Raw genomic sequence first — 25,159 nt, 5'->3', positions numbered from 1 at the left:
CAGCATCAGCTCCCACACAGCAGTGTTTCCCAGCCTGAAAGCAGACAGTATTTAGCTGCCTGCACAGACATGAACAACACCACTGCACCTCTCTGTTCTAGATGATCTTTCAGGGTCTTTCCAACCCAAACCATTCTATGACTCTAGCTGCCCCAAACACCTCTTTGCAACAGCAAACATCTTTTGCCCCCAGAATAGTCAGTTAGATCTGATCAGCACTCAGGAAAATGGAAACTGTAGGCATTTAAGCAATCATAGAACCATAGAATGGCTTAGGTTGAAGGGACCACAGAGATCACCTACTCTAACCTCTCTGCCATGGGCAGGGAGGCGTCTCAACTAGACTTGGTTGTTCAAAGCTTCATCCAGTCTGACCTTAAACACCTGCAGGGAGGGGGAACCCACAATGTCTCTGGGCAGGCTATTCCAGAGTCTCACCACCCTCGCACTGAAGAACTTCTTCCCAAGATCCAGTCTAGCCCTGCCCTCCCTCAGCTTCAAACTACATTCCCCCCTTGTGCTGTCTCCAGACACCCTTAGGAAAAGCCTTCCTGTAGACTTCTTGGAAGGCAGCTTTAAGGTCCCCCCTAGAATCATAGAATCAACCAGGTTGGAAGAGACCTCCAAGATCATCCAGTCCAACCTATATCCTCTCTTCTCCAGGGTGAACAACTCCAGCTCCCTCAGCATGTCCTCATGAACAATCTCAAGTCTCCGTCTTCCTGGAAAGCATGAAACAAGAAACATTAACAGAATCAGAGCCAAAGGACCTCTTAAGAGTGTTAAGAGCATCATCATTAGAAATGAAATACAAAAGACCAGGCAGGGTGAGCAGGATCCCCACCATTCCCTGTCCTCACCTCAGTCCAAGGATTTGCACCCATATAATACAAACCAGAGATCTCAAACGGGGATGGGGCGAGGAGAGGAAGGGGGTTTACAAACTGATTTCCTTGCTATACAGAAAAGAGATCATCTGCTGGAAGTCACCAGGCAGCTCTTCAGGGCCCAGGGTCAGTCACAGCTCAGGAAAGTCCCTGAAGGTCCAGGGGGACCCTACTGCTTCCCCACCAGTTTGCTGAAGACATCGTAGATCTCTGGTTTCTCCTGGGCGAACTGCTCGGCTGTGTTCTTCTGCAGCCAGTCAGATGAACGCATCTGCTGCTGCAGGAGGCCAATAAGGTCACCAAGGTTGGAGCTGCCAGCACTGCTAGGCTCTTGGTGGCGGGAGACAAAAATGACTTCATCAGTGCTGTCTGCTTTGCCATCCTGATCTGACTGACAAGGCTGCTGCTCCTCCTCGGCCAGCAGCTCCTGCTCCCGTTCCTCCAAAACCTTGCGGATCCGTTGCATGCCTGCAGCGAAGGAGGAGGAGCGTCAGGGGGTTAGGGTTAAGCCGCAGGAGTCCTCCAACCCACCAGAGGCAGAGAAAGTTGGAGGGTGGAAAGAAAGGGAAGAAAACCAGAGAGTGCTGGAATGTGTCCAGAGAAGGGCAACAAGGCTGGTGAAAGGCCTGGAACACAAACCCTATGAGGAGAGGCTGAGGGAGCTGGGGGTGTGCAGCCTGCAGAAGAGGAGGCTCAGGGCAGAGCTCATTGCTGTCTACAACTACCTGAAGGGAGGCTGTAGCCAGGTGGGGTTGGTCTCTTCTGCCAGGCAAGCAGCAACAGAACAAGGGGACACAGCCTCGAGTTGTGCCAGGGGACGTCTAGGCTGGATGCTAGGAGGAAGTTGTTGGCAGAGAGAGTGATTGGCATTGGAATGGGCTGCCCAGGGAGGTGGTGGAGTTGCCCTCCCTGGAGGTGTTGAAGCCAAGCCTGGCTGAGACACTTAGTGCCATGGTCTGGTTGACTGCCTAGGACTGGGTGCTAGGTTGGACTGAATGATCTTGGAGGTCTCTTCCAACCTGGTTGATTCTATGACTCTATAATCACAGAATCACACAATGTCAGGGGCTGGAAGGGACCTCGAAAGCTCATCCAGTCCAACTTCCCTGCCAGAGGAGAGCCACCTATACCAGATCACACAGGAGCACGTCCAGGCGGGGTTTGATTATTTCCAGAGAGGGAGACTCCACAACCCCCTGGGCAGCCTGTTCCAGTGTTCTGTCATCCACACAGGGAAGAAGTTCCTCCTCATGTTTCCATGGAACTTTCTATGCCTCAACTTCTGCCTGTTGCCCCTTGTGCTGTCACTGGGCATCACCAAGCAGAGCCTGGCTCCGTACTCTGCAACTCACCTTTTACACCTTTTATAAACATTAGCGTTGAAAGTTTTAGGTTGGAAGGGACCTTTAAAGGTCACCTCGTCCAACCCTCTTGCAATCAGAGCAGGTTGCTCACAGCCCCCAGCAACCTGACCTGGAATGGTCCTAAGGAATAGGGTAACCTGAGACAGGCTCTCACCACCCTCAGTGTCAAACATTTTTTTCCTTCTGTCCTGTCTGAATCTCCTTCTTTTGGTTTAAACCCATCACCTCTTGTCCACATCAGGCCCTGCTAAAAAGTCTGCCCCCAGCTTTATGATCAGTCTCTTTGAGCACTGAAAGGCCACCAGAAGCTCTCCCTGGAGCCTTCTCTTCTCCAGGCTGAACAACCCTCAACTCTCTCAGCCTGGCCTCACAGCATTGCTGTGGCCACCTCTGGCCCTGCTCCAACAGGTCCCCTTCTCTGCTGTGCTGAGGACTCCAGAGCTGGCCCCAGCACTGCAGGTTAGGTCTCAGCAGAGAAGAGCAGCAGAAACCCTCCCCCAGGACACACCTGGCTCTGGGGTGAGAATGCACAGTGCCAGCTCCTGCCCAGCTCCTCACAAGAGTTTAGGATTAGGGAGAGGAGGAAACAGCACTTCTGAAGTGGTGAGAGGACAAAGAGGAGGAACCATTGCTCACCCAGCTGCAGCCGGTGGGTTTTGTCAGCAAAGATGATACGGAACCATCCTGGTTCGCTGCACTCAAAGGCTTTCCCACAGGACAGGAGAACCTTGTTGTCCAGAAAACGCCTCCAGAGCAGCATCTCCTCCTCAAACGTGCCTGTCCTCAGGTACTAGGAGAGTCAGCAGAGGGACACCAGAGTTTAGCAACATACAGGTGAGAATTGGTGAGATCCTCATGAATCTGTGATTCCCATGAGGTCTGCGAAGGCCAGGGGAGACACCTTTTACCTCTGAAGCATGGCAGATGTGATATAAAGGAAGAAATGGGGAGGGAAGTGGCTGGAGAGCAGTAAGATTCCTGCAAGGAGGGAAATGCACAGATAGACAGAAGGAAGAGAGCGGGCAGAAACAGCAGGCAGCCCTTCCCCCTCTGCTCCAGCAGGCAACAGAGCTGCCAAAGCAAGCTGCTTATCAGAGCGTGGAAGGTTCCTCTAGCTGCAGCCTGCCCCCGGGAGAAGGCTCCCTTCCCACCCACCTTTCGGAAGTCGATCCACACAAAGAAGCCTGCGTTGCGGTTGAGGAAGGGAACCCCCAGGGTCTTCAGCTCATCTGTCACGTACGTGTGGGCAGCCTTTAGGCGGGCACGGTTGGCCCTCAGGTACACCTCGTTGATCCAGTCTGGCCAGAAGGAGAAGGTAACAAACAGCACAAACTGAGCAAGAACTCAGCTTTGTTTCAACTCCTATGAGAGCAGACTGAAAGAGTTGGGGCTGTTCAGTCTGGTGACCTTCTTGTGGCCTTTCAGTATCTGAAGGTGGCCTACAAAAAAGCTGGGGAGGGACTTTTTAGGCTCTCAGGGAGTGACAGGGCTGGAGGGAATGGAGCAAAGCTGGAGGTGGGGAGGAAGTTGTTCAGCATCAGAGTGGTGAGAGCCTGGAATGGGTTGCCCAGGGAGGTGGTTGAGGCCCTATCTCTGGAGGTGTTTAAGGTCAGGCTGGATGGGGCTCTGGCCAGGCTACTCTAGGGTAGGGTGTCGCTGCCCGTGGCAGGGGGGTTGGAACTAGATGATCCTTGTGGTCCCTTCCAACCCTGACTGATTCGATGTCCAAACCACCTGCAGTGCCTCTTTGCACCTCACCCTTCACTTCCTTCTTGCGGTTTCCTCAGATAGCAAGAAGAGGGACAGGAACCATTTCAAGGTTGGACTGGAGGACCTTTGAAGGTCTCTTCCAACCCAAATCATTACATGAGTTAGCAGTTACATGTCTGTGATCACAGAATCATAGAATAGTCTGGGTTGGAAGGGACTTCCAAAGGTCATCCAGCTGGACTCTATGATCTCTGGAGGTCCCTCCCAACCTCTACCATTCTGTGGAGCTATCACACTTCTTCAGCGCTGCTCTTCTCATTCTGTAGAAATGGTCCCTTCCTGTCAACCCTGTGTTCCATGGGCAGCTTCAGAGCTACAGAAGACTGAGCTAACAGGAGATGACTCAGGAAAGTTAAAACAATGGATCCCCCATGGATCAAGACACACCACAGAGCAACTGACCCACCTCTGTCTCGAAGCAGCTGTGCAACCTTGTGCTGGACAGGTCCGCAAACCCCATGGAAGTAACACAAGGAAGCCACAGCATTGGCAACGTCTTGGTTCTCTGTGTATAAAGTACCAAAACGAATTCCAGAGACAGCAAAGTCCTGCAGAACACACAGAGAGAATGTTCTGTGTCACAGCAAGACCAAGATCTGCTCTTTCAATTCTACAAAGGCAAGTGGAGGGTCCTGCAACTGGGGAGGAACCTGTACCAGTACAGGCTAAAGGCTGACTTGCTGGAAAGTAACTCCACCCAGAAGGACCTGGGAGTGGTGGTGACAAGACCTCATGGGCAAGGTGGTGGTCTTGTGGTGCATTAAGTAACATGCGGCCAGCAGGTCAAGGGAAGATTCTCCTCTCCTTCTTCTCTGCCCTAAGGCCCTATCTGGAGGACTGGGGCAAATTCCGGGCTCCCTGGGTCAAGAGGGACTAGAAACTACTGGAGAGTCCAACAGAGCTACATAGATGCTGAGGGAGACTGTGTGAGGAGAAAAGACTGAGAGCCCTGGGACTGTTGAGCCTGGAGAAGAGCAGCCTGAGAGGGGATCTGAGTAACGTTCAGCAAGAGCTGCAGGGTCAGGGGCAAGAGGATGGGGCCAGGCCCTTGTCACTGGTGCCCAGTGACAGGACAAGGGACAACGGGCACAAACTGGAACCCAGAAGGCTCCACCTGAATAGGTGGGGAAAGTTCTTTGGTGTGAGGGTGCTGGAGCCCTGGAGCAGGCTGCCCAGAGAAACTGTGGAGTCTCCTTGAGTGGAGAGAGACTAACCCCCCCCAGCCATCGTGCTCCTGAGCAAGCTGCTTTGGGTGCCCCTGCTTTAGCAGTGGGGTTGGACTAGATGGTGTGCAGAGGTCACTTCCAACCCTCACCACGCTGGGATTCTGAGCTCTTACTCTTTCTAGTTCTAGTTCCTTCCAGCATGAGGAACCGGAGGACAGCAGGTGAAGCCAAGCTGCCAGGAAGGCAGGGCAGGGTGGCAAGCAGCCCTCCTCACCTTGGTTATGCCCCACATGACGTGAGTCCGCTGCGGATCAGGCAATCTGTATGTAGAAGGATGCAGATGGCAGTTAGTGTCATGGGCGCTGAAGCTTTGGGGTCACCAGGGCAGCAGTGCAGAAACAGAGAGGCAACATTACACAAGTGCATCATGGGACAGCAGGCAGGTAAGGAAATTCAGATCCATTTGAGGAGCTAGGAACACCCTGCAACTAGTTTTAGACAGGATTTGGAATCATTTGGGGTATGACAAATACTTGTGGAGTGCTGCGTTTCGCGCACAGATCTCCTGCAGAACAGCTGGTGTTGGAAGTCAGGCCTGTGCCAAGGTATTTACCATGAATGAAAAAGTCATTCCCTTTCTTTTCAACCCCCAAGGTTTTGCAGGAGGAGGCAAAATTCTCCATGTGCAGTGTTGTCCAGCAACACTGAGCTAGCACTGGAGCAAGGGTATTTTATTTCCTTGCAACACAGCACAGAAAGAAATGTGAAAACTAAAGGTTTAAATGAAAAAATCAAACACAACCCCCGCAGGGGAGAGTTTTAAAAGGTGAGATTTGAAGAGTTTTTGATCTCATTAAATCAATACCTAATAAAACCTGTAGTATCAGTTTGTAGTAACACTCTCAACTGTAGTTACTCTATGAAGAGGCAGATTTAGACTGGCTATTGGGAAGAAATTCTTTACAGTGAGAGCGGTGCACACAGGAACATGTTGCGCAGGGAGGTTGTGGATGTGTTGAAAGCCAAGTTGGATAAGACCAACCTGGTCTAGTGAGAGGTGTTCCTGCCCATGGCAAGGAGGATTGGAACTAGATGATCTTTAAGGTCCCTTCCAACCCAGACCATTCTATGGATCTATAAACAGCAAGAGAAGAGTCTTTCCAGGCACCAACAGGAACACAGGGAAGAAGTACAAATGTTTAAGGTAGGAAGAAAATCCTCAGGCTCAACCAGTTACAAAACTGATTGCAGTTTTTTGGGGGGACACTGTCCCAAGGAAATCCCAAAGCACAGACTGGGGAAGTGGACCAGCAAAGAAACTAATTTTTGACTGGGTAGATTGCACTGTGCAGTGCATTTGCTCTTCAGAACTCAGTAAAAGCCAAAGCAGAAAGGAGCGTGAGGCAGAGGCAGAATTCGCTCGCTCATGACTTAACTTCCAGTCACAAGTTCTCAGCAAGGCATCATGGTGGAACTGTCACTGGAAGATGGCCAGGGGAAGTAGGAGCAGATTTTACCTGTCCATGCCTAGGACACTGTGAAAGGTGGCTGATTCATCAAAAACTGACAGCATGTAGATCTCATCTACTATCACATGCAATTCATGCCTGCAAAAAGGACAAAAGGGAGAGGACAGATGGTGGTTGAGAAGCAGAGGTGAGTACAGGCCTGCAAAGCATTGCTTCAGACAAAGGAGAGAAGAAAGGCATTTCCACCACAGCTCTGAAGGTCTCTTACACGTAGACTGAAGTGGTTTGAGATATATCCACCTGTCACCCATTGCAACCACAAACCAAGTCAAAACTCAGGCATTTCCCCAATGCCTCACTGAAAATGAACTCTCTGCTTAGGAACCATCTCAAGCAAGTTGTATCATCATCATCCAAGGCCAAATGCTGAGTCCTGCACGTGGAGCACAGCAACCCCATGAACGCTCCAGGCTTAAAGTGGCTGGAAACTGTCTGGTAGAAAAGGACCTGGGAGTGCTGGTCAACACTTGGCTGAAGATGTGCCCAGGAAGCCAAAAAGGCCACCAGCATCCTAGTTTGGATCAGCAATAGTGTTGCCAGCAGGACCAAGGCAGGGATTGGCCTCCTGTACTTGGCACTGGTGAAGCCACACCTCAAGTACTGGGTTCAGTTTTGGGCCCCTCATTCTAAGAAGGACATTGAGGTACTTGAGCAGGTCCAGAGAAGGGCAATGAAACTGGTAAAGGGTCTGGAGAACAGGGCTGGGGAAGAGAAGCTGAGGGTACTGGGGTGGTTTAGTCTGGATCTGGAGAAGAGGAGGCTGAGAGGAGACCTCTTGCTCTCTACAACTACCTGAAAGGTGACTGGAGCTATGTGAGAGTCAATCTCTCCTCCCTAGTATCAGGTGATGGAACTAGACAAAACTGCCTCACATTGTGCCAGGAAGGGGTTAGGAAAAAAGTTCTTTGCTACAAGAGTGGTCAGGGAGCTCAGGCTGCCCAGGGAGATGGTGGAGTCACCACCTCTGCAGGCGTCCACAAAACCTGTGGGCATGGCACTCTGGGACATGGCCTAATGACCGCAGTGGTGTTGGGCTGATGACTGGACTCAAATGATCTTGAAAGACCTTTTCCAACCCAAACAAAACTGATTCTACTGGTCTACTCCTCTTGTCTTTGCAGAGGAACCAGAGGAAAACAACTCGGCTCCCTAGCAGAACACCACAGCATTTACTTGATGTACCAACAAACACAAGCTGCGCTCCTTGATGCCAGCTGCTGTGCCACTCTCCGTGACTGCATGGCCCACATCCTCTTGTCCCCATGCTCCAGCCCACCACTGCTTGTAGGGAATAGACAATTTGCCTGACTTCAAAACTAGTCACAGCTCAATTCAGCAACAGCCAGCTTCTCCACCAGCTTGGGGTGCCTCAGCCTTCCAAAGTGACATACCTTTTAGCAAATTCTAGGTAATCCTGAAGCTCTGACAAGGAGTAGATGTCCCCAAGGGGATTTTGGGGATTCAGAAGGATGAAGGCTCTGACAGAGATGCCCTGCAGAGAACAAACACCACCATATTAAAAGAGCACCCACCACCAGACCAATTCTCAGTCCCCCTGCTTGAGCACCGAGTGTGAGGCAGGCTTCTCCTTGAGCTTCTGCCCTCTTCACCTCAGAGGTTAGATTGGTAGGAGAAAACTTCAAGCCACAAATGAAGTGATTTTTTCCCCCACAATGATATCACCTGCAAAATGAACAGCAGAGAAGATGCTAGAAAGACTCTGAGTTTGAAAGAGGCTCTCACGTGTCCTAGGCATGGAGAACTTCCTCTGAGCTGCATCAGCAACTGGAAAGTAACAGACTGCTGAAGATTAGATGAATGAGGGAGGAAAGAGCTCTGTGGGTGAAAATTGTCCTCCTTTAGAGCACACTTGGCTGGAGACATCAGCCAGTAACGATCTAAAGATGCAGCTAAACAGAGAGGGCTTAGGGCAACATCAAAACTTAGAGATTCATTCCTCAGGAAGGTGACACACATCTGCTTTATCCTCTAGACATACACCCCTCTTCCTCCTGCTGAAACTGTGCTGAGCAGCCACTTTGGGGGTAACTCCTGCCTGAAAGAGACCCCACTCCTGCGTGCATGCCCAGGTGATGGATTCAGCTGCACTACTGTGCTGAGCAGCCACTTTGGGGGTAACTCCTGCCTGAAGGAGACACCCTGGGGAATCCTCAACTTTGAGGGCATGCCCAAGTGGCTTGATGATGACATGAACGGGCTCCAGTGCTTTGTGAAGGGTCTGGTACTCTAGCATTACCCTTTCTGCTCAAGAGACATGACACAATAGGATCCCACCTAAGGCTGCCCCTGAATTTGCAAGCTGTTGTGTGGACCATAGGAAAAAAGGCAGGTGCTGAGCTTTGACATCGACTTGATCCTCAGGCCACTTCTGGGATGTCATAGATCTAAGTGGTGCTGTGCACCTCAGCTAAACTCACCTCTGCCCGGGCATCCTGCAAGGCTTTTTCCAGTTTATCCACTGTAAGCTGAAAGGGACGAGTGCTTGTTCCAGTAATCTGAAAGGCATCACAAAGACAAAAGCAGGCCAAGTTATTTCAGGAGAGTCTGCCCTGAGCCAAGCCCCTGAGAACTGTTCCCCAAAAAGAAAATCAAAACCCAACAACGGAATTGTGGAATGTTTTGGGTGAGAAAGGACTTTTAAAGGTCATCTAGTCCAAGCCCAGCCCTTTGTAGTAAACAGAGGACATCTTCCACTAGATCAGGTTATAGTCATAGAATGACAGAATCATACAATGGTTTGGGTTGGAAGGGACCTCCTAAGGCCATCCAGTCCAACCCCCCTCTGCAGTCAGCAGGGACATCCTTCACCCAATCAGAGCCCTGTCAAACCTCACCTTGAATATCAGGGATGGAGCTTCAACCACCTCCCTGGGCAACCTGTTGCAGTGTTCCACCACCCTCATGGTGCAGAACTTGTTCCTAACACTCAATCTAAATCCACTCTTCTCTAGTGACCATCTACTTAACCAGAGGGAGAATAAATCAATTAATACAATCAAAGGAATGTCCATCACAGGCTGGCCACACAGAGAGAATTCACTGGTCATCCTTCAGTAACTGGAGCAATGCAAGCTGTCCATCTGCTCTTCCATCCCTAGGACCATCTTTATTAGGACAGTTGATACTTCTGTCTCCAAGGCTCAAAATGACCATTTTAACCCTCTGAGAACTGTTATCAGGAGTAAGAGACAAGGAAAGGACACGAGTAGATGTTACAGACCAGATCTATGGATCCTGACAACTTGCTTACAAATTACATGCCCAGTTTCCCAGGGTTAAACTGGGACAATGTCCACATGCTGCAGGCTGTCCATGTTCTGAAGATTGCTTTCAGAGGCTCCCAAAGCTGAGCACCTCAGCACATTTCAGTATCAATTATTTGTTAACCACAGAGGTTAGCAATTCCCATCCCTCAGATCTTCATCACAGAATCACCCAGGTTGGAAGAGACCTCCAAGATCATCCACGCCAACCTAGAACCCAGCCCTGTCCTGGAGTCCTGTGTACCCCTAAATTCCTCTCCCTCTGTGGCTTGAATGGGAGAGGAAAAGCCGCCGGTTCTCCTCCCAGGCGTGAAGGGGGTGAACAGGCTCCTCCCAGCACCGTGCAGTGCCTGCGCTGGAATCGGGCTGGGATTGGCTGTGCTCTTTGTGCTTAAGGAAGTGGTAACTCTGCTCCTTGTCTAGAGAGGGTATAAATATTGGGGGCTTCCTGCCTTTGGGGTTCCTGCCTTGCAGTTCGTTCCTGTCTGAGCCTTCGTGCCTGCCTGAGACTTCTCCCCCCCCCTCACCTGGTGCTCTGCTCCAAAAGGATTGCTTCACCCATTGACACCTTTTGTAAGAGCTGAATACCTCTTAACGACTCTTCTATGGCTTCTGAAAGGGAGCCAGAGGGACAGGCCGCTAGGAAGTCAGCCTGACCCTGAGTTATTTTGGCTCAGCTTTATTAGTCAGAAAAACGCTATAATTTAATAGCTAAAGCCTTTTCCTACTTCTGACTTCCAAAATAGTCAGATTATCGATGGCATCCTGTAGATATTCTCAAGGCAACTGAATCTGGTAATTAAAACTAAATTAATTTCTGCATATACAGTTTGGGGGGCAGGCTTTTGGGAAAATAAAATAACTCTATTTTTGTGTAAAAATCCCTGACTCGGCCACATTAATTCCCTGCCTCCACAACACAGCCCTAGCCAGTCAACCAGACCATGGCACTAAGTGCCCCAGCCAGGCTTTGCTTCAACACCTCCAGGAACGCTGACTCCACCACCTCCCTGGGCAGCCCATTCCAATGCCAATCACTCTCTCTGCCAACAACTTCCTCCTCACATCCAGCCTAGACCTCCCCTGGCACAACTTGAGGCTGTGTCCCCTTGTTCTGTTGCTGGGTGCCTGGCAGAAGAGCCCAACCCCACCTGGCTACAGCCTCCCTTCAGGGAGCTGCAGACAGCAATGAGCTCTGCCCTGAGCCTCCTCTTCTGCAGGCTGCACACCCCCAGCTCCCTCAGCCTCTCCTCATAGGGTTTGTGTTCCAGGCCCCTCACCAGCTTCATTGCCTTTCTCTGGACACCTTCCAGCAGCTCAACTGAGGCTCCCTCAGCAAGTCTGCAGATGGTGCAAAGTTGAGTGGTGCTGTTGATAAGTCTGAAGGATAAGACTGCATCCAGAGGGACCTGAACAGGCTGGAGAGGTGGGCCGAGGGGAATTTCATGAGGTTCAACGAGGCAAAGTACAAGGTCCTGCACCAAGGTGGGGGCAATCTTGGACATCAATCCAGGCTGGGGGACAATGAAGTTAAGAGCAGCCCTGCAGCAAAGGACTTGGGGGCTGCAATGGATTAGGAACTATCTCCCACACACTATTTGAAATTCCCCAGGCTAACTCAGAGAGTTTGGAGGTAAGATGAAGCTGTATTTACAGCATGCCAAAATTGATAAGCATAGACACACACAGTATTTACAACTACATACAAGTTAGAAACAATAGAGAAATCCTGATTCCCAGGATAAAACAAACTACCCAGCAGGGTTCAGCTACCTCCCCTCCGTTCCTCCCCCCTCCATCTCAGATGGACAAACATAAACAAGGCAGCCCCCAGTAGCAGCCAGCAAAGCTTACATGCTGTCTGCCAAGATTAGAGGTCAGGTATCAAAGCAGATCAGGGTTAATGGGAAGTCATTAGATCTAAGGACACAGATCAGGCAGAGAAACAAACCCCTCGTCCCACGACAAGGTGAGAGAATGCTGTTTATGTTTTGACTTTTAATCCCTCTCAGCTAACCAGTGAATGATACAGACATCATCACTGTTTTCTTTTCACAACCAATGATCTAATTTCTCTCATTGAAATATTCCAGTTAGCCTCAAACCAGCACAGGGGCACTGGTGGATGAGAAGCAGGACATAAGCCAGAAATGGGCACTTGCAGTCCAGAAGGCCAATGGCAGGTTGGGCTGCATCAGAAGCAGCATGGCCAGAAGATGGACAGAGGTGATTATGCCTCTCTGCTCTGCTCTGGTGAGACCTCACCTGGAGTGCTGTGTCCAGCTCTGGAACTGTCAATGCAGGAAGCAGATGGACCTGATGGAGCCAGTCCAGAGGCTATGAAAAGGATCAGGGGCTGGAGCACCTCTGCTATGAGAACAGGCTGAGGGAGCTGGGGGTGTTCTGCCTGGAGAAGAGAAGGCTCTGGGGAGACATAAGAGCAGCCTGCCAGTAGCTGAAGTGGGCTACAAGAAGGCTGCAGAGGGACTGTTTGCAAAGGCCTGCAGTAACAGGACAAAGGGCAGTGGTTTGAAACTAGTAAAGAGCAGAATTAGATTGGATGTTAGGAACAAGTTGAACCATGAGGGTGTTGGTTGCCCAGCAGGTAGTTTAGGCCCCATTCGTGGCAATATTCAAGGTGAGGCTCAACAAGGCTCTGAGCAATCTGAGCTAGTGGAGGATGTCCCTCACTGCAGGGATGTTGGACTAGATGACTTTTGGAGGTCCCTTTCAACCCAAACCATTCCCTGATTCCATGACCTTACCTTGCTGTCTAAATAGGCATAGACCAGCTTGACATTGCCATAGAGGAAGATGCTCTGGGTTATACCACTGTAAAAGGGAGTAGCAATCAGAACAGCTTCTGGAAGCAAGGAAACAAAATGGGTTATCAGCAGGTCAAGGCCCTTCTCTCTTTTCTAATGTACTTCAGCCAAACATCAACCAGCACTGCCCTCTATAAACATTGATGTTACTGCCTTTTCCTCCTCCCCTTTAACCCCTTCATCTTCTGCAAGAACTCCAGACCAGAGCCCACATTTAGTCTAAGGAGCTTAAAACAAGGCACCAAGAAATCAGAGAAGGCAGCTAGGGCAAGATACTAAAGCTTCACTGTGTGACACCTGCAGATCGTGGAGAGGATGAATTTCACAGCATCACCTTGCAAGAAACAAGAACTTTGCGGTAGGTCAAGGCCAATTTCACTGCTTCACTAACAATATTTCAATGGAGCAACAGGTTCTTCCCCAGCACAGATAACATCCCCCCCCCCCGCACTCTCCATCCACTTACCCCCTGGATCACAAAGGACTGTGGCTAAGGCAGAGAACAAAGAGCCACAACCATTTAAAACAATCACCTATAGAAGAGAGATAAAGGCTTGTGAGAAATCTGTCTGTAGAAAGACAATACTATAAAATAGTCATTCCTGACCCTAACATTGGAAATATCTTCCCATTCTAGCATGGATATTTTCCTGCTTAAATCCCACTTCTTAAAGAAATAACTTTAATCCTGTTCTTTGGCTTCAGAGACTCTTTGTCCCAGTGCCATTTTTCCCTCTAAAGTGCAATTTAGAGAAAGGGTAGGGGGGACAAAAAAAAGGAAAACTGGGGAGCAGGTTCTGAGCTGCTGGAAAATCAAAGTACTTTTCACCAGCTAATACATGTAATCATCTCTCTGTGGCAAAGGCAGCTCCAATCTCCTGCCAAATTCATTCTGAAGTGGAAACTACGGCATGGTTAAGTTCCTACTTCTAGAAGACTCAGTGAGACTTAGCACTTAGTACTAACACTTAGTAATACGACTTAGTACTAAAGCTTAGCCATTAGTACTAAAGCTTAGTACTTAGCACTGTGTTCCTGTCTGGGGCTTTTTTCCTCAAGTATTTTTTCAAATCAAAGAAGAGAGAAGCATGGCTGGCAGGTGAGGGAGTGGATTCTGTCCATCTGCTCTGATGAGCCTTCTCCTGCATTGCTGTGTCCAGCTCTGGAACACCCAACATAAGCAGGACCAGGACCTGGACCTGTTGGAGCAGGTCCAGAGGATGTCACAAAGATGATCATAGGGCTGGAGCAGCTCTTCTATGAGGACAGGCTGAGGGAGCTGGCGCTGTTCAGCCTGGAGAAGAGAATGCTCTCGGGAGACCTTTCAGTATTTAAAGGGGGCCTACAGGAAAGATGTGGGGGGACTCTTCTTCAGGGAGTGAATAGTGACTTTAAACTGAAAGAGAGGAGATTTAGACTGGATACTAGGAAAAAAAATCTTTGGCCTGAGGGTGATGAGACACTGAAACACATTACTCAGAAGCTGGGGGGTGCCCCTCTCTGGGAGTGTTCAGGGCCAGCTTGGATGGGCTTTGAGCAAGCCGTTCTAGTGAAACATGCTCCTGGCCATGGGCCATGGAGGTTGGAACTGGATGATCTTTAAGGTCCCTTCCAACCCAAACCATGCTGAGACAGGTGCTCATAGGTCCCCTGAGTTTCACTGCAAGCAGCAGGCAGAATCTGCCGCCTTGGATAAGCAGCAAACTGATCAGTGGTAACTTCAAGGCTTCTGCTGAGTTAATGAAGTTAGCAAAGCACTGCAACATCAGCACTCAGCAGAAGCAGAACTACACAAGCAAGACTCTCCCAGGTCAGCAGAGAATCGAGTCTTGATGCCATCCATACAACACTGCTGCAGAAAGTTTGTTTTTCCAGGCTAAAACTAATGTTTGGCTCAAATACAGATTATTTTATCCTGAGGTTTAACAGCAGAACTGGAGGAAGTTAAACTCAGCTGAAACAATGAGAGCTCTTTGTCCCAGAGCTGAGTAGGGAGACAAAAACATCGAGCCCCAGTGAGATCACTGCCATGAGGAGCTGGCACACAGGAGTAAAGCATGAGGCAAACACACATTGGTGGTGGCTGAACTGTGCATCAGAAGCTATTGAAAAGGCTGTGAATCAGTCTCAATTTACATGGCAGAAGGCTGTCATCTTAGAATCACAGAATTGTCAGGGTTGGAAAGGACACCCCAGAATCACTTTGCTCTAAAGCCCCTGCCATGGGCAGGGACACCTCACACTAGATCATGTTGCTCAGAGCCACATCCAGCCTGGCCTTAAAAACATCCAAGGATGAGGCTTCCACCACCTCCCTAGGCAGCCTGTTCCAGTGTCTCACCATTCTCATGGTGAAGAACTTCTTCCTCCTCACATCCAGTCTGAACCCACCCACCTCCAGCTTTGCTCCTAGTCCTGCCACTACCTGATAGCCTAAGAAGTCCCTTCTCAGCGTTTTTGCAGGCCCCTTTCAGATACTGGAAGGCCACAATAAGTTCTACTTGGAGCCTTCTCTTCTCCAGACTGAACAGCCCCAACTCGCAGTCTGTCTCTGTAGGAGGGCAGCTCCAACTCTCTGATCACCCTCGTGGCCCTTCTCTGGACACCTGCAAGCATGTCCAGATCTCCCCTGTAATAGTGGTCCCAGAACTTGACACAGTACTCCAGGTGAGGTCTCACCAGAGTGGAGAATCACTTCCCTCACCCTGCTGGCCACACTTCTCTTGCTGCAGCCCAGGCTCTGGTTGGCTCTCTGGGCTGCCAGTGCACACTGCTGGCTCACGTTGAGCTTCTCATGCGCCAGCACCCCTAAGTCCCTCTGCCCAGGGCTGCTCTCAAGCCAGGCACTGCCCAGCCTACATCAGTGCTTGGGATTGCTCTGCCCTAGATGCAGGACCTTGCACTTGGTCTTGTTGGGACTTGATCATCTTAACAAATGTTTAAGCACAAAGCTGACACTGACAAGCCATCAGAAGCGACACCACAGTGGCGAGTTACCCACGTTTTCTGCCTTGAGCGGCGCATGGGCCTTGCAGTAATAGGTCAAAAACTGAGCCACTTCCTCCCGTAAACTGAAGAGACACAAAAGCAAGACATTACTGACTGAGCTTACTCTCCATGAGGCTGGGCTTCCCCAGGCCCACATCTCAGGAAAATAAAACCAGAGCACAGTAAAGATAGCTAGAAAACAGGATAGCTGAGGCCCACACCACAAACACGTCACGGATAGCCTTGGGCACGGTGCACAGATTGCTGCTGAATTTTAATGCAGGCAAGGAAGAGAAGGATTAAAGTCCCCAAGTGTTAGCTCATTTGTTAACCTCTATAAAATGCTCTTAAGCTGTGTTGATTCCAGAAAATTTGCATCTTCTCTCCCAGATAAGGAACTTTAGCTGGGTGAACAGGTAGGGCAGCTCATTTGTGGGTTTGCAAAGAAAACAGCAATGAAATGACCTAAGAAAGTTTGAAGTTGGGAGGGTAGAGGTTTGCTCTCAGCCATTCTGCTTAACAGACAAAGAGAAAGGTGACAGAAAAGAGGAGACTTACAACATGTGCCCCTTCCAGTCAGGATACTGAAGCAGGGGAGGCTCCATCAGGTTCATATCTGCCTGTGACAGCTGGGAACAACGAGAAGAACCATTAAAAGTATGATCACTGTATCAGAAACATGGAGCTGGGTAAGATCCATGTACACATACACACACAAAGGAGCATCTTCAACAGCTGTAAAACTGGATTAAGAAAGCCACTGACCATCAGCATGAATGCAGCTTGGAGAAGCAAGGACCAGCAAAGTGGTAAAGGCTGACCTGGGGTGGTGTGAAGCTGTAGCTTCAGCCAAGTTATTGCAGCCCAAACTGAGTAACCATAACCACACCAAGGCCCAGAACCAAGCTGCCTCTACAAGACCTCCTCAACAAATGAAGCAACTGCAGCTCTGAGAAGAGCTTGCAGTTGGAAAGTAGGTCCCAACTGTGCAAGTTCAGCTCTAGGCTGTCAGAAGAAGACAGAAGGCTCTAAGCTACATCAGCTCCTTCAGCTCCATAATCCTGGTAAGTTTTGATGAAGTGTAACAGGAGACAAAAATTGAATGATCTGCTTAAGAATTCTTGCCCAGGGCAGGCACTTTTTTGCTCCTTATTAAGGAGCTCAGGTTGATCTCAAAGACAGATTCACCTGGAACCCTTTTTAATGTTCATATTTAGGTAGGTATCTACATGTTTCCAAGTTTGTTAGTGTCAGGGGTTCACATAAACTAGTTCTCTGAAGTTGCAAGGAGCAAGCTGAGTGGTGATAGGGGCAGAGAGAAGACATTTCATACACACAAAATGGGAATAAAGACATATCCAGTACAAGATACCTTCTGAATATTTACTGGCAACCAAATCTGTTAGTTAATAAAGATGAGGGTGGAGGACAGAGGTAGGTGACAGCGTGGGGGAGGAGGGAAGCTCAACATGCAGTGTGAAAGTCTCTCCCAGAGTAACAAACCCACGAGGTCTGAGTTGGTGTTTTAGTAACCAGTGCCAAAGTCTGGAGTTGAAAGACTCTGTTCCTTATCCCATGCAGAATTCCAACCTGATCTTACAGGATTAGAGTTCAGCTGTAGATATGCTCTGAAAGCCTACATAGCACAGAACTGTGCCTCCTTAGCTCTCTTTCTCCTAAACTTAAATCTGGAGAAAGCAACACAAAAGATATCAGCAGAGGTGGCCAAAAAATGACTATGAAGTAAGAAAGAGAACCCCTGGGCTGAGGAAACCAAGTGGGACAGCTGAACGGAAGACCAGTTGAGAACTCACACCACAAAATGGTCTCTGAATGCAGGGTCAAAAGCCGCAGAGAGCTGCTACACGACCCATTGGGAACAGTGAGGATTTATCATCCCAAATAGCAATGCATTCTTTGCCTGCAGTCCCAGCTGGTGCTGCCTTCAGTGATCCATGCTGTAACGCCAGGCTGCAGCCAAACTGCCGACAAGATCTTTGCTTTGTGTGTTGCCACAAGCACAATGGCCGAGAAAGCCTTAACTCTTCTTATTCATCTGGCTAATAAAGAGGCTGCTGACTACTATCTCCCTCTGCATTATGTACTGCAGGTTTGGTGTTAGTCTGAAGGGGAAAGAACAGGGAAGGAAGGGACCACCCTGCAGCCCAGAAGGCGCCTTTTTGGTGCAGGCAGCAGCTCTGCCTTACCTGTTCTTTTAGCTGGAAGACGAGTGGTGGGGCAGCATCCCCCGAGGCAGTGGAGTGGCAGGCAGGAACAAAGCAAGGAACATTCTGAGGGTGGGAATCGGTGGAAGGGGAGCAACCTTGAACTTCAAAACCACAGAGGCTGGACTGCTTGACTTCGAGCCACCTTCCCTCACCAACAGACGCCTTCAGGTAGGAGAAGCTGCTACCCAGGCAGTACTTTGAATGGAAATCAAGAAACATTCCTCCCCAGCAGGGTTTTGCTCTTTTCTTGGTTTTTCCTATTTCTGGAGCTGTCATACCAAAGCAAGCAGGTAGCAGCTGCCCAAGTCTGATTGTGAGAGATCTCAAAAGCTGCCACTGCTTGTTGCTGCCACCCTGGCACATTTTGGTGTGTCTAAATTGCGTTCCCCAAAGGGAAACTCAAAAGAGGAAAAGAAAAACACCCTGCTTCCTATCCTCCTGGAACAAAAGTAACATCAATAAATGGGCAGAGCTGAATGTCCAACGAGTAACAGAACACACAGTGAAAAACCTCACCAGAGAAGCCTGAGCAACAGCAGTGGCAAGCACTGAGGAGGAACTAAACAACAAAGTCCTCTTGGAACAGGTCTTACTTACCCGCTTAGACATCAGGTCAAAGCAGAGTTTGTTCTCGCTAGTGCCAAAGTTTATTATGCCCTAAAAAGAAGTAAACATTTGTTTTTAGAGACATTAAACACAAGTCTGTACACCACCTTAGCTTCACTGAACAGCCTCCCAAAAGCCTCCAGACAAAAAGTCAAAACACAGCTCACAAACTTCACCCTATGGAACTGAAGATTATCTGTGTGTGTACATACAGAGCTCAGCACAGTGGGGGTTGGAGGGGACCTCTGGAGAGCATCCCCCTGCTAGAGAAAGGGCACCCACAGCACCTTGCCCCACAAGGGCCAGGTGGGGTTGGAATCTCTCCACACAAGGAGACTCCACAACCTCTTCTGCTGGTTTGAGGCCAATGGGAATATTTTAGTGAGAAAAATGAGACAATAGGCTGTGAAAAGGAAACAATGGTGATGTCTACTTCACTCATAGGCTTGCTGAGAGATACAAAAACAAGGACATAAACACAGACAAGGCAGTCAGAATCTGTGTTTCTCCCTGGGCTTCTGCTGTATTAACTCCTGCTTGGATCGGTGTAACCCAACTAATCGTTCTGCATCTAACTGCCCCTCCCTTGCTGATACTTCCAACTCACCTGCACATAAGGCAGACTCTGAGACAAGGGACGGGGGTGGAAAGGTAGTTGGGAGCCCCTGCTGGGCACTCTGGTTTCTGGGAGGGGTACTGCATTTCTGTGTTACCTTTAACCTGTATATTGCTGTCTATGGCTGTAATTATTGTAAGTATCTGCTTGTATCTTGTGCTAAGCTGGGAATAGAAAGCTTCATTCCCTAATGCCCAGCCAGCTGAGTCTGGTCTGGGTGATTTCACTGGTGGGGGGAGGCGAGTAACTCCCAAACTCTCTAAGCAGCCCATTCCAGGGCTCCAGCACCCTCTCAACAAAAAGTTTCTCCTCATGTTCAGATGGAACTTCCTGGGTTCATTTGTGCCTGTTGCCCCTTGTCCTGCCACTTGCACCACTAAAAAGAGCCTGGCCCCATCCTCTTGCACCTCACCCTTTAGCTCTTGCTGAGCATTGCTCAGATCCACTCTCAGACTGCTCTTCCTCAACAGCCCCAGGGCTCTCAGCCTTTCCTCCTCACAGAGATGCTCCAGGCCCTTTGACATCTTCCTAGCCCTCAAATCGTTATTTAGTAAACTTAGTAATAACTTCCCTCAGCTGCTACCACTCAGCCTTGGTGCCACAAGGGGTTCAGATGAGCTACCTGCAGCTGAGCAGCTGGCCGTAATCAAGGGTCTGCTGGTTTGGCAGTTACCTGCTTTGCCTCGCCTCCCCTACCCCCCCAGTTAATTCACCCAGACTAGACTCAGCTGCCTGGAAGGAATGAAGTTTTATATTCACAGCTTAGCACAATTATACAAGCAGATGTTTCCAATATATTACAACTATTTACAGCTATAGACAGAAATAAACAAGATAAAAGTAATACAGAAACACAACAGCCCTCCCAGAAATCAGAGTGCCCAGCAGGGGCTCCCAACCACCCTTCCACCTTCTTTCCACCTCTCTACCTTATCCCAGAGCCTGCCTTACGTGCAAGGTAAGCTGGGAGGATCAGCAAGGGGGGTTAGGAGCAGAATGATTAGTTGGGTTACACAGATCCAAGCAGAGCAGCAGAAGCCCAGAGAGAAAAACACAGACGCTGAACTCTGACAGATAGAGACTCACACTGTCTTATCTATATTTGTGTCCTTGCTTTCATACATCTCAGCAAGCCTATGAGTGAAGTAGACATCACCACTGTTTCCTTTTCACAGCCTATCATCTTATTTCTCTCATTAAAATATTCCAATTAGTCTCAAACCAGCACAAGGGAGAAAAAGTGCTGAAAGTTACTTAGAATCACCTCTGATGGTGTCTTTGATTAGCTAAAGTAATCTCCCCCCCCAAATCTCCACTCCTTAGTTACTCTACCTCCCGTACCCATCACCTGTAATAACTGGAGGACATCAGAGACAGTCTTCAGTAGGTAGCAGACATGATCATAGAATCACAGAATTGTTTGGGTTGGAAAAGACATCTCTGATCAGAGAGTCCAACCATCGGCCCAACACCACCATGGACACGAAACCATGTCCCCAAGTGCTATGGCCACAGGTTTCTTGAACACCTCCAGGGATGGGGACTCCACCACCTTCCTGAGCAGCCTGTTCCAATTCCTGATCACTCTTGCAGCAATTTTTTCCTAATCCTCAACCTAACCCTCTCCTGGCACAATTTCAGGCCATTTCCTTCCTCTCTATCACCTTATACTAGAGAGAAGAGACCAACTCCCACCTCACTCCAACCTCCTTTCAGGGAGCTGTAGAGAGCAATGAGGTCTCTCCTCAGCCTCACAGTGTAAGGGAGAACAGGAGCTCTGTTCCTGCAGGCTTCTTTCAAGGTCTCCTACCATTTTCCCAAGAAGGAAATCAGAGTCAGCAAGCCTGAGCTGAACACACCACTCATCTCAGATGATCTCAAAACTACTCTGCACAGAGAAAAAACTTGACCAACCACAGATTAGTGAAAGAAACCAAAGCCCACATGCTTTAAGCACTTCTGGCAGAAGATGTCAAAACACAAGCCTCAGGAAAACACTCTGAGGCCCTGACTTACATTGGGGTTCTTGTCTTCATCATACTTATCAGCATGATAGGCTTTGTACCCCTCCTCAGTGGAGCCATGGAAAAGGTTGGTGAGGTTGCCTCGAGCAGAAAGGTAGGGGCTCTTCTGGAAGTCCCTGGGGCTGCAGAATCCTTGCATATCAACCCTCCCCTGGCTAAGCGGCCGAGCCCTCGCCCCTTGCGGGTCACCCCCTCTTCCTCCTCCCATCCCTATCACTTCAGACAGCGCCTGGTTGAAGTCCAAGCCTCGAGGCATCACCGCAGAGGAGGAGGAGCCATTGTGGTTCTGCTTGAGGATGCTGAGCATCTGGGCGAAGACGCTGAACATGCGGAACTCGTGCTCCCGCTCCTGCTCGAAGCGGCGCTGCTCCAGCTGCATCCGGCGCTCCTCCACCTCCACGTCCCGCTGGAACCGGCGCTCTTCCATCTGCAGGAAGCGCTCTTCCATGGCCCGCTGAGAGGTCAGAGTCTTCAGCAGGAGTTCATCCAGTGGGTCCTTCACCCACTGGCCTCTCCGCTTCTTCCTCAGCCGATGCAAGGCAGAGAAGCCAGGCCGGGGAACCACGTTCTGGATCCGTGACGAGTTTGCCATGCTGGGCTCGCTGAAACCTGTGGGCAGGACAGAGCAAGGAAGATTTAACTGCACAGCATGAGAAGCGGCATACATACACTTTGATGCCTCCCCTTGCCCCTCCTAGGAACCATCCTTCACTCTCCTGTGGAGCTGTCCAGGGAAGCCAGGCTCAAACCTCTCAGGTACATCTTGAAGCTTGGCAAGTTTGGTTGGAGTTTCGTTTTAACTTCACACATTGGGCACTCTGTGATGCTCCCAGTGCCATCCTCAGCATCTGATTGCAGCTGAGCAATGTTAACCTGCTTTGAGTGACCCTGCTTTAGCAGGAGGGTTGGACTAAATGATCTTCCAAACCCACCTTGCTGGGGGTCACAGAGCCACAGGTTCATAGAATGGTTTGGGTTGCAAGGGACCTTACATATCATCTAGAACTAACCCCGCTGACACAGGCAGGGAAACCTTCCACTAGACCAGGTTGCTCAAGGCCCTATTCAACCTGGTCTTGAACACCTCCAGGGAGGGGGTGCTCATGACCTCTCTGGGCAACTTGTTCCAGTGTCTCACCACCCTCACTGGAAAGAATTTCTTCGTAATCTCACCCCAATCTCCCCTCTTCCAGCTCAAAGCCATTACCCCTCATCCTGCCACTACATGCCCTCGTAAAAAGTCCCTCACCAGCTTTCTTGTAGCCCACTTCAGGTACTGGAAGGCTGCTGAAAGGTCTCCCTGGAACTTCTCTTCTCCATGCTGAACAGCCCCAAATCTCTCAGCCTGTCCCCATAGGTGAGGTTCTCCAGCCCTCTGATCATCTTTGTGGCCTTCCTCCAGAGGTCCCTCTTATACTGGGGTCACCAGAACTGGACACAGTGCTCCAGTTCTGGTGCAGAGCAGAGAAGGAGAATTACCTCACTCAGTTCTGGGATTCTGGGTGATTAACCTCAGTGACCCTTAGTTCCCTCCACTAGACTAACCACAAGGATGTGAGCACAACAATTCTTCCTGCTCCCAGTCATTAACCTCACACCATGCCATGCCTGTCCCAGCCTACTTTGAAATCCCCAGGATTTCCAGGCTGTGCCCTTCCTAGCAGCCAAGCAACAGCCAAGTGCACGTTGAATGCAGGAGTCTCATTTCCTTGTACCACAGCTACACCATTTCTGTCAGTGACCTTTAAAACCATCTTCTTTCCTGCTGGAGAGCTTGGATAGCCAGGCCATGATTGCTCCCAGGTGTTCTTCATTGTGGAGTCTCCTCTACCATTTTAGATATGGGAAATATTTTGAAAGGAAGGCATGGAAAGTTTCACCTGCAGGTTTACAGCACAGCCGTGGCAGAAGAGGGTTTCCTGACACAACTCAGCATGAGGAGCACAGACAGACAGCCATGGTGACACTCAGAAGGTACCAAAAAGCATGCAATTTTCCAGGATTTTTGGTCAAGATGGTTACTGTCAGCATTCTGGGCAGGAACCTAGCATGAACACCTTGCCCAGCTTATGGAAGCTGTGGCTGCCCTTTGGATTTCAGCCACAATAAAGAGCCCAACGTAGTGGTTTTAGACTTTACCAGCAGTGAGATACTTCTCAAGAATGGCCAAGAGACCACAAATAGCAGACACCAGCCTTCTACTTGGAAAGCTTTTTGGATCCAAACGTCAGTGCGAAAACCAGGGGTCTATCTCTGCCCTAGAGAAAAACCACATCTCTCTCTGGGGAAAACCAGGCTGGAATGTAAAAGGCTATCCATACCTGGAGGTGAAACACTGCTTTCAATGGGAATCTCCACCCTGGATGTAAAGGGCTATCCGTACCTGAGGGTGAAACACTGCTTTCAATGGGAATCTCCACCCTGGAGATGGGAGAGTCGTCCTGGGCCCTCTCCAAGAAGGCTCTCTCCATCTCATGTTCTTCAGGGGAGCCCTGCTGGTAAGACATGGGTGGTGGGGGCTCTGGGGTCAAGCTGTGCTCATCAGAGTTCACCTCCTCACATTTGATTTCCATCAGTTCAGGGTGCGGAGAGGGTCCAAAGGGCAGGGCAGAGGAGGCGAACTGGTGATGGTAGGTCTCCACCATGGTGCCCTGCAACACCTGCTGAGCCATCATGGTGCCGCTCAGCGCTCCGTAGGCCAAGGCTGGGGGCCGGCTGGCCAGCACCCGGTCCATCACTTCATAGAACTTCCACGTCCGACCGCCCCGCGGGGCCTTGCTGTTGTCCTTGATCCGCCGGTACTCCAGCTTCATCTTCTTGATCTTCTCCCGGCACTGGTCGCCCGTGCGGTGGATGCCCTTCTGCCGCAGCACCTCGGCGATGCGGTTGAATACGTGCTGGTTGCGCAGGCAGCTCTCCAGCTCCAGCTGCACCGACTCGTCGGCCCACAGCTGCAGCAGCTCCACCACCTCGGGGTCCGACCAGTTACTGCCGCGCTCGTACTTCTTCCCACGGAAATCCATCGCTGCCGGGGCCCGCCGTGCTCCGCGGGGCGGCGGGGAGGTGCCCCTCCGCGCTGCCCAGCCCCGCCGCGGGCAGTCCCGGCGAGAGCGGAGGCCGCGCCCGCCGCTAGCCCAGCCCGGCCCGGCCCCGCGCACCTGTCCCCGGTGCCGGCCGGCCACGGCCCTGGGGGTCGGGCCCCGCACCGGAAGGAAGCTCCGACCGCCCCGGAGGGAGGGCGCCCGGCCGACCCTGCCTCCTTCTCTCGTCCTCTGCCCCTCCCGCACGCCTCTAATGGGCTGTGCGGTCGCTGGCACGGCTCGGCACGGCTCGGCACGGCACGGCCGCTGGAACCGGGCGGAGCAAGCTAGCGGCGAGCCGGGCAGGCATGTTCACATCCGGGGTGACGCACATGCGTGTCGCCCTATTCCGGGGTAGCTTCAGCCCGGGCCAGGCGGCCGCAGCGCCGGGCTGCCTTCCCGCGGCGGGCGGCGCCGTGCCGAGCTGCGCCGGGCTGCCTTCCCGCGGCGGGCAGCGCCGTGCCGAGCTGCGCCGGGCTGAAGCTACCCCGGAATAGGGCGGCGCCGTGCCGAGCTGCCTTCCCGCGGCGGGCGGCGCCGTGCCGAGCTGCGCCGGGCTGCCTTCCCCCGGCGGGCGGCGCCGTGCCGAGCTGCCTTCCCGCGGCGGGCGGCGCCGTGCCGAGCTGCGCCGGGCTGCCTTCCCGCGGCGGGCGGCGCCGTGCCGAGCTGCCTTCCCGCGGCGGGCGACGCCGTGCCGAGCTGGTCCGGGCTGCCTTCCCCCGCCTGTCCCCGGCAGGCAGCACCGTACCGAGCTGGTCCGGGCTGCCTTCCCCCGCCTGTCCCCGGCAGGCA

At 51.0% G+C, this 25,159-nt stretch overlaps 1 protein-coding gene across 3 annotated transcripts; it reads right to left on the bottom strand.

Annotated features, from left to right (window-relative positions):
* Nucleotides 1-773: 773 nt before the first annotated feature.
* On the bottom strand, nt 774-24,786 carry ACCS (1-aminocyclopropane-1-carboxylate synthase homolog (inactive)). Of its 3 annotated transcripts, none has more exons than XM_064152488.1 (15): nt 23,671-24,786; nt 21,280-21,896; nt 18,639-18,698; nt 16,372-16,442; nt 15,827-15,896; nt 13,292-13,358; nt 12,766-12,863; nt 9,155-9,232; nt 8,108-8,208; nt 6,705-6,794; nt 5,462-5,555; nt 4,428-4,569; nt 3,407-3,549; nt 2,888-3,041; nt 774-1,355 (listed from the first exon to the last, which is right to left on the bottom strand). In XM_064152488.1, the coding sequence occupies exons 1-15, from the start codon at nt 24,308-24,310 to the stop codon at nt 1,057-1,059; spliced, it is 2,724 nt and encodes a 907-aa protein (XP_064008558.1). In that variant the 5' UTR covers nt 24,311-24,786; the 3' UTR covers nt 774-1,056. The 3 variants fall into 3 exon arrangements, with proteins under 3 accessions (XP_064008558.1, XP_064008566.1, XP_064008572.1); XM_064152496.1 differs by having other exon boundaries at nt 5,462-5,507; nt 23,671-24,785; XM_064152502.1 differs by having other exon boundaries at nt 23,848-24,785.
* Nucleotides 24,787-25,159: the final 373 nt, after the last annotated feature.

The sequence above is a fragment of the Pogoniulus pusillus genome, chromosome 1, assembly GCF_015220805.1.
Source record: "Pogoniulus pusillus isolate bPogPus1 chromosome 1, bPogPus1.pri, whole genome shotgun sequence".
Taxonomy (NCBI): domain Eukaryota; kingdom Metazoa; phylum Chordata; class Aves; order Piciformes; family Lybiidae; genus Pogoniulus; species Pogoniulus pusillus.
This window is presented reverse-complemented; position numbering and strand designations above follow the sequence as displayed.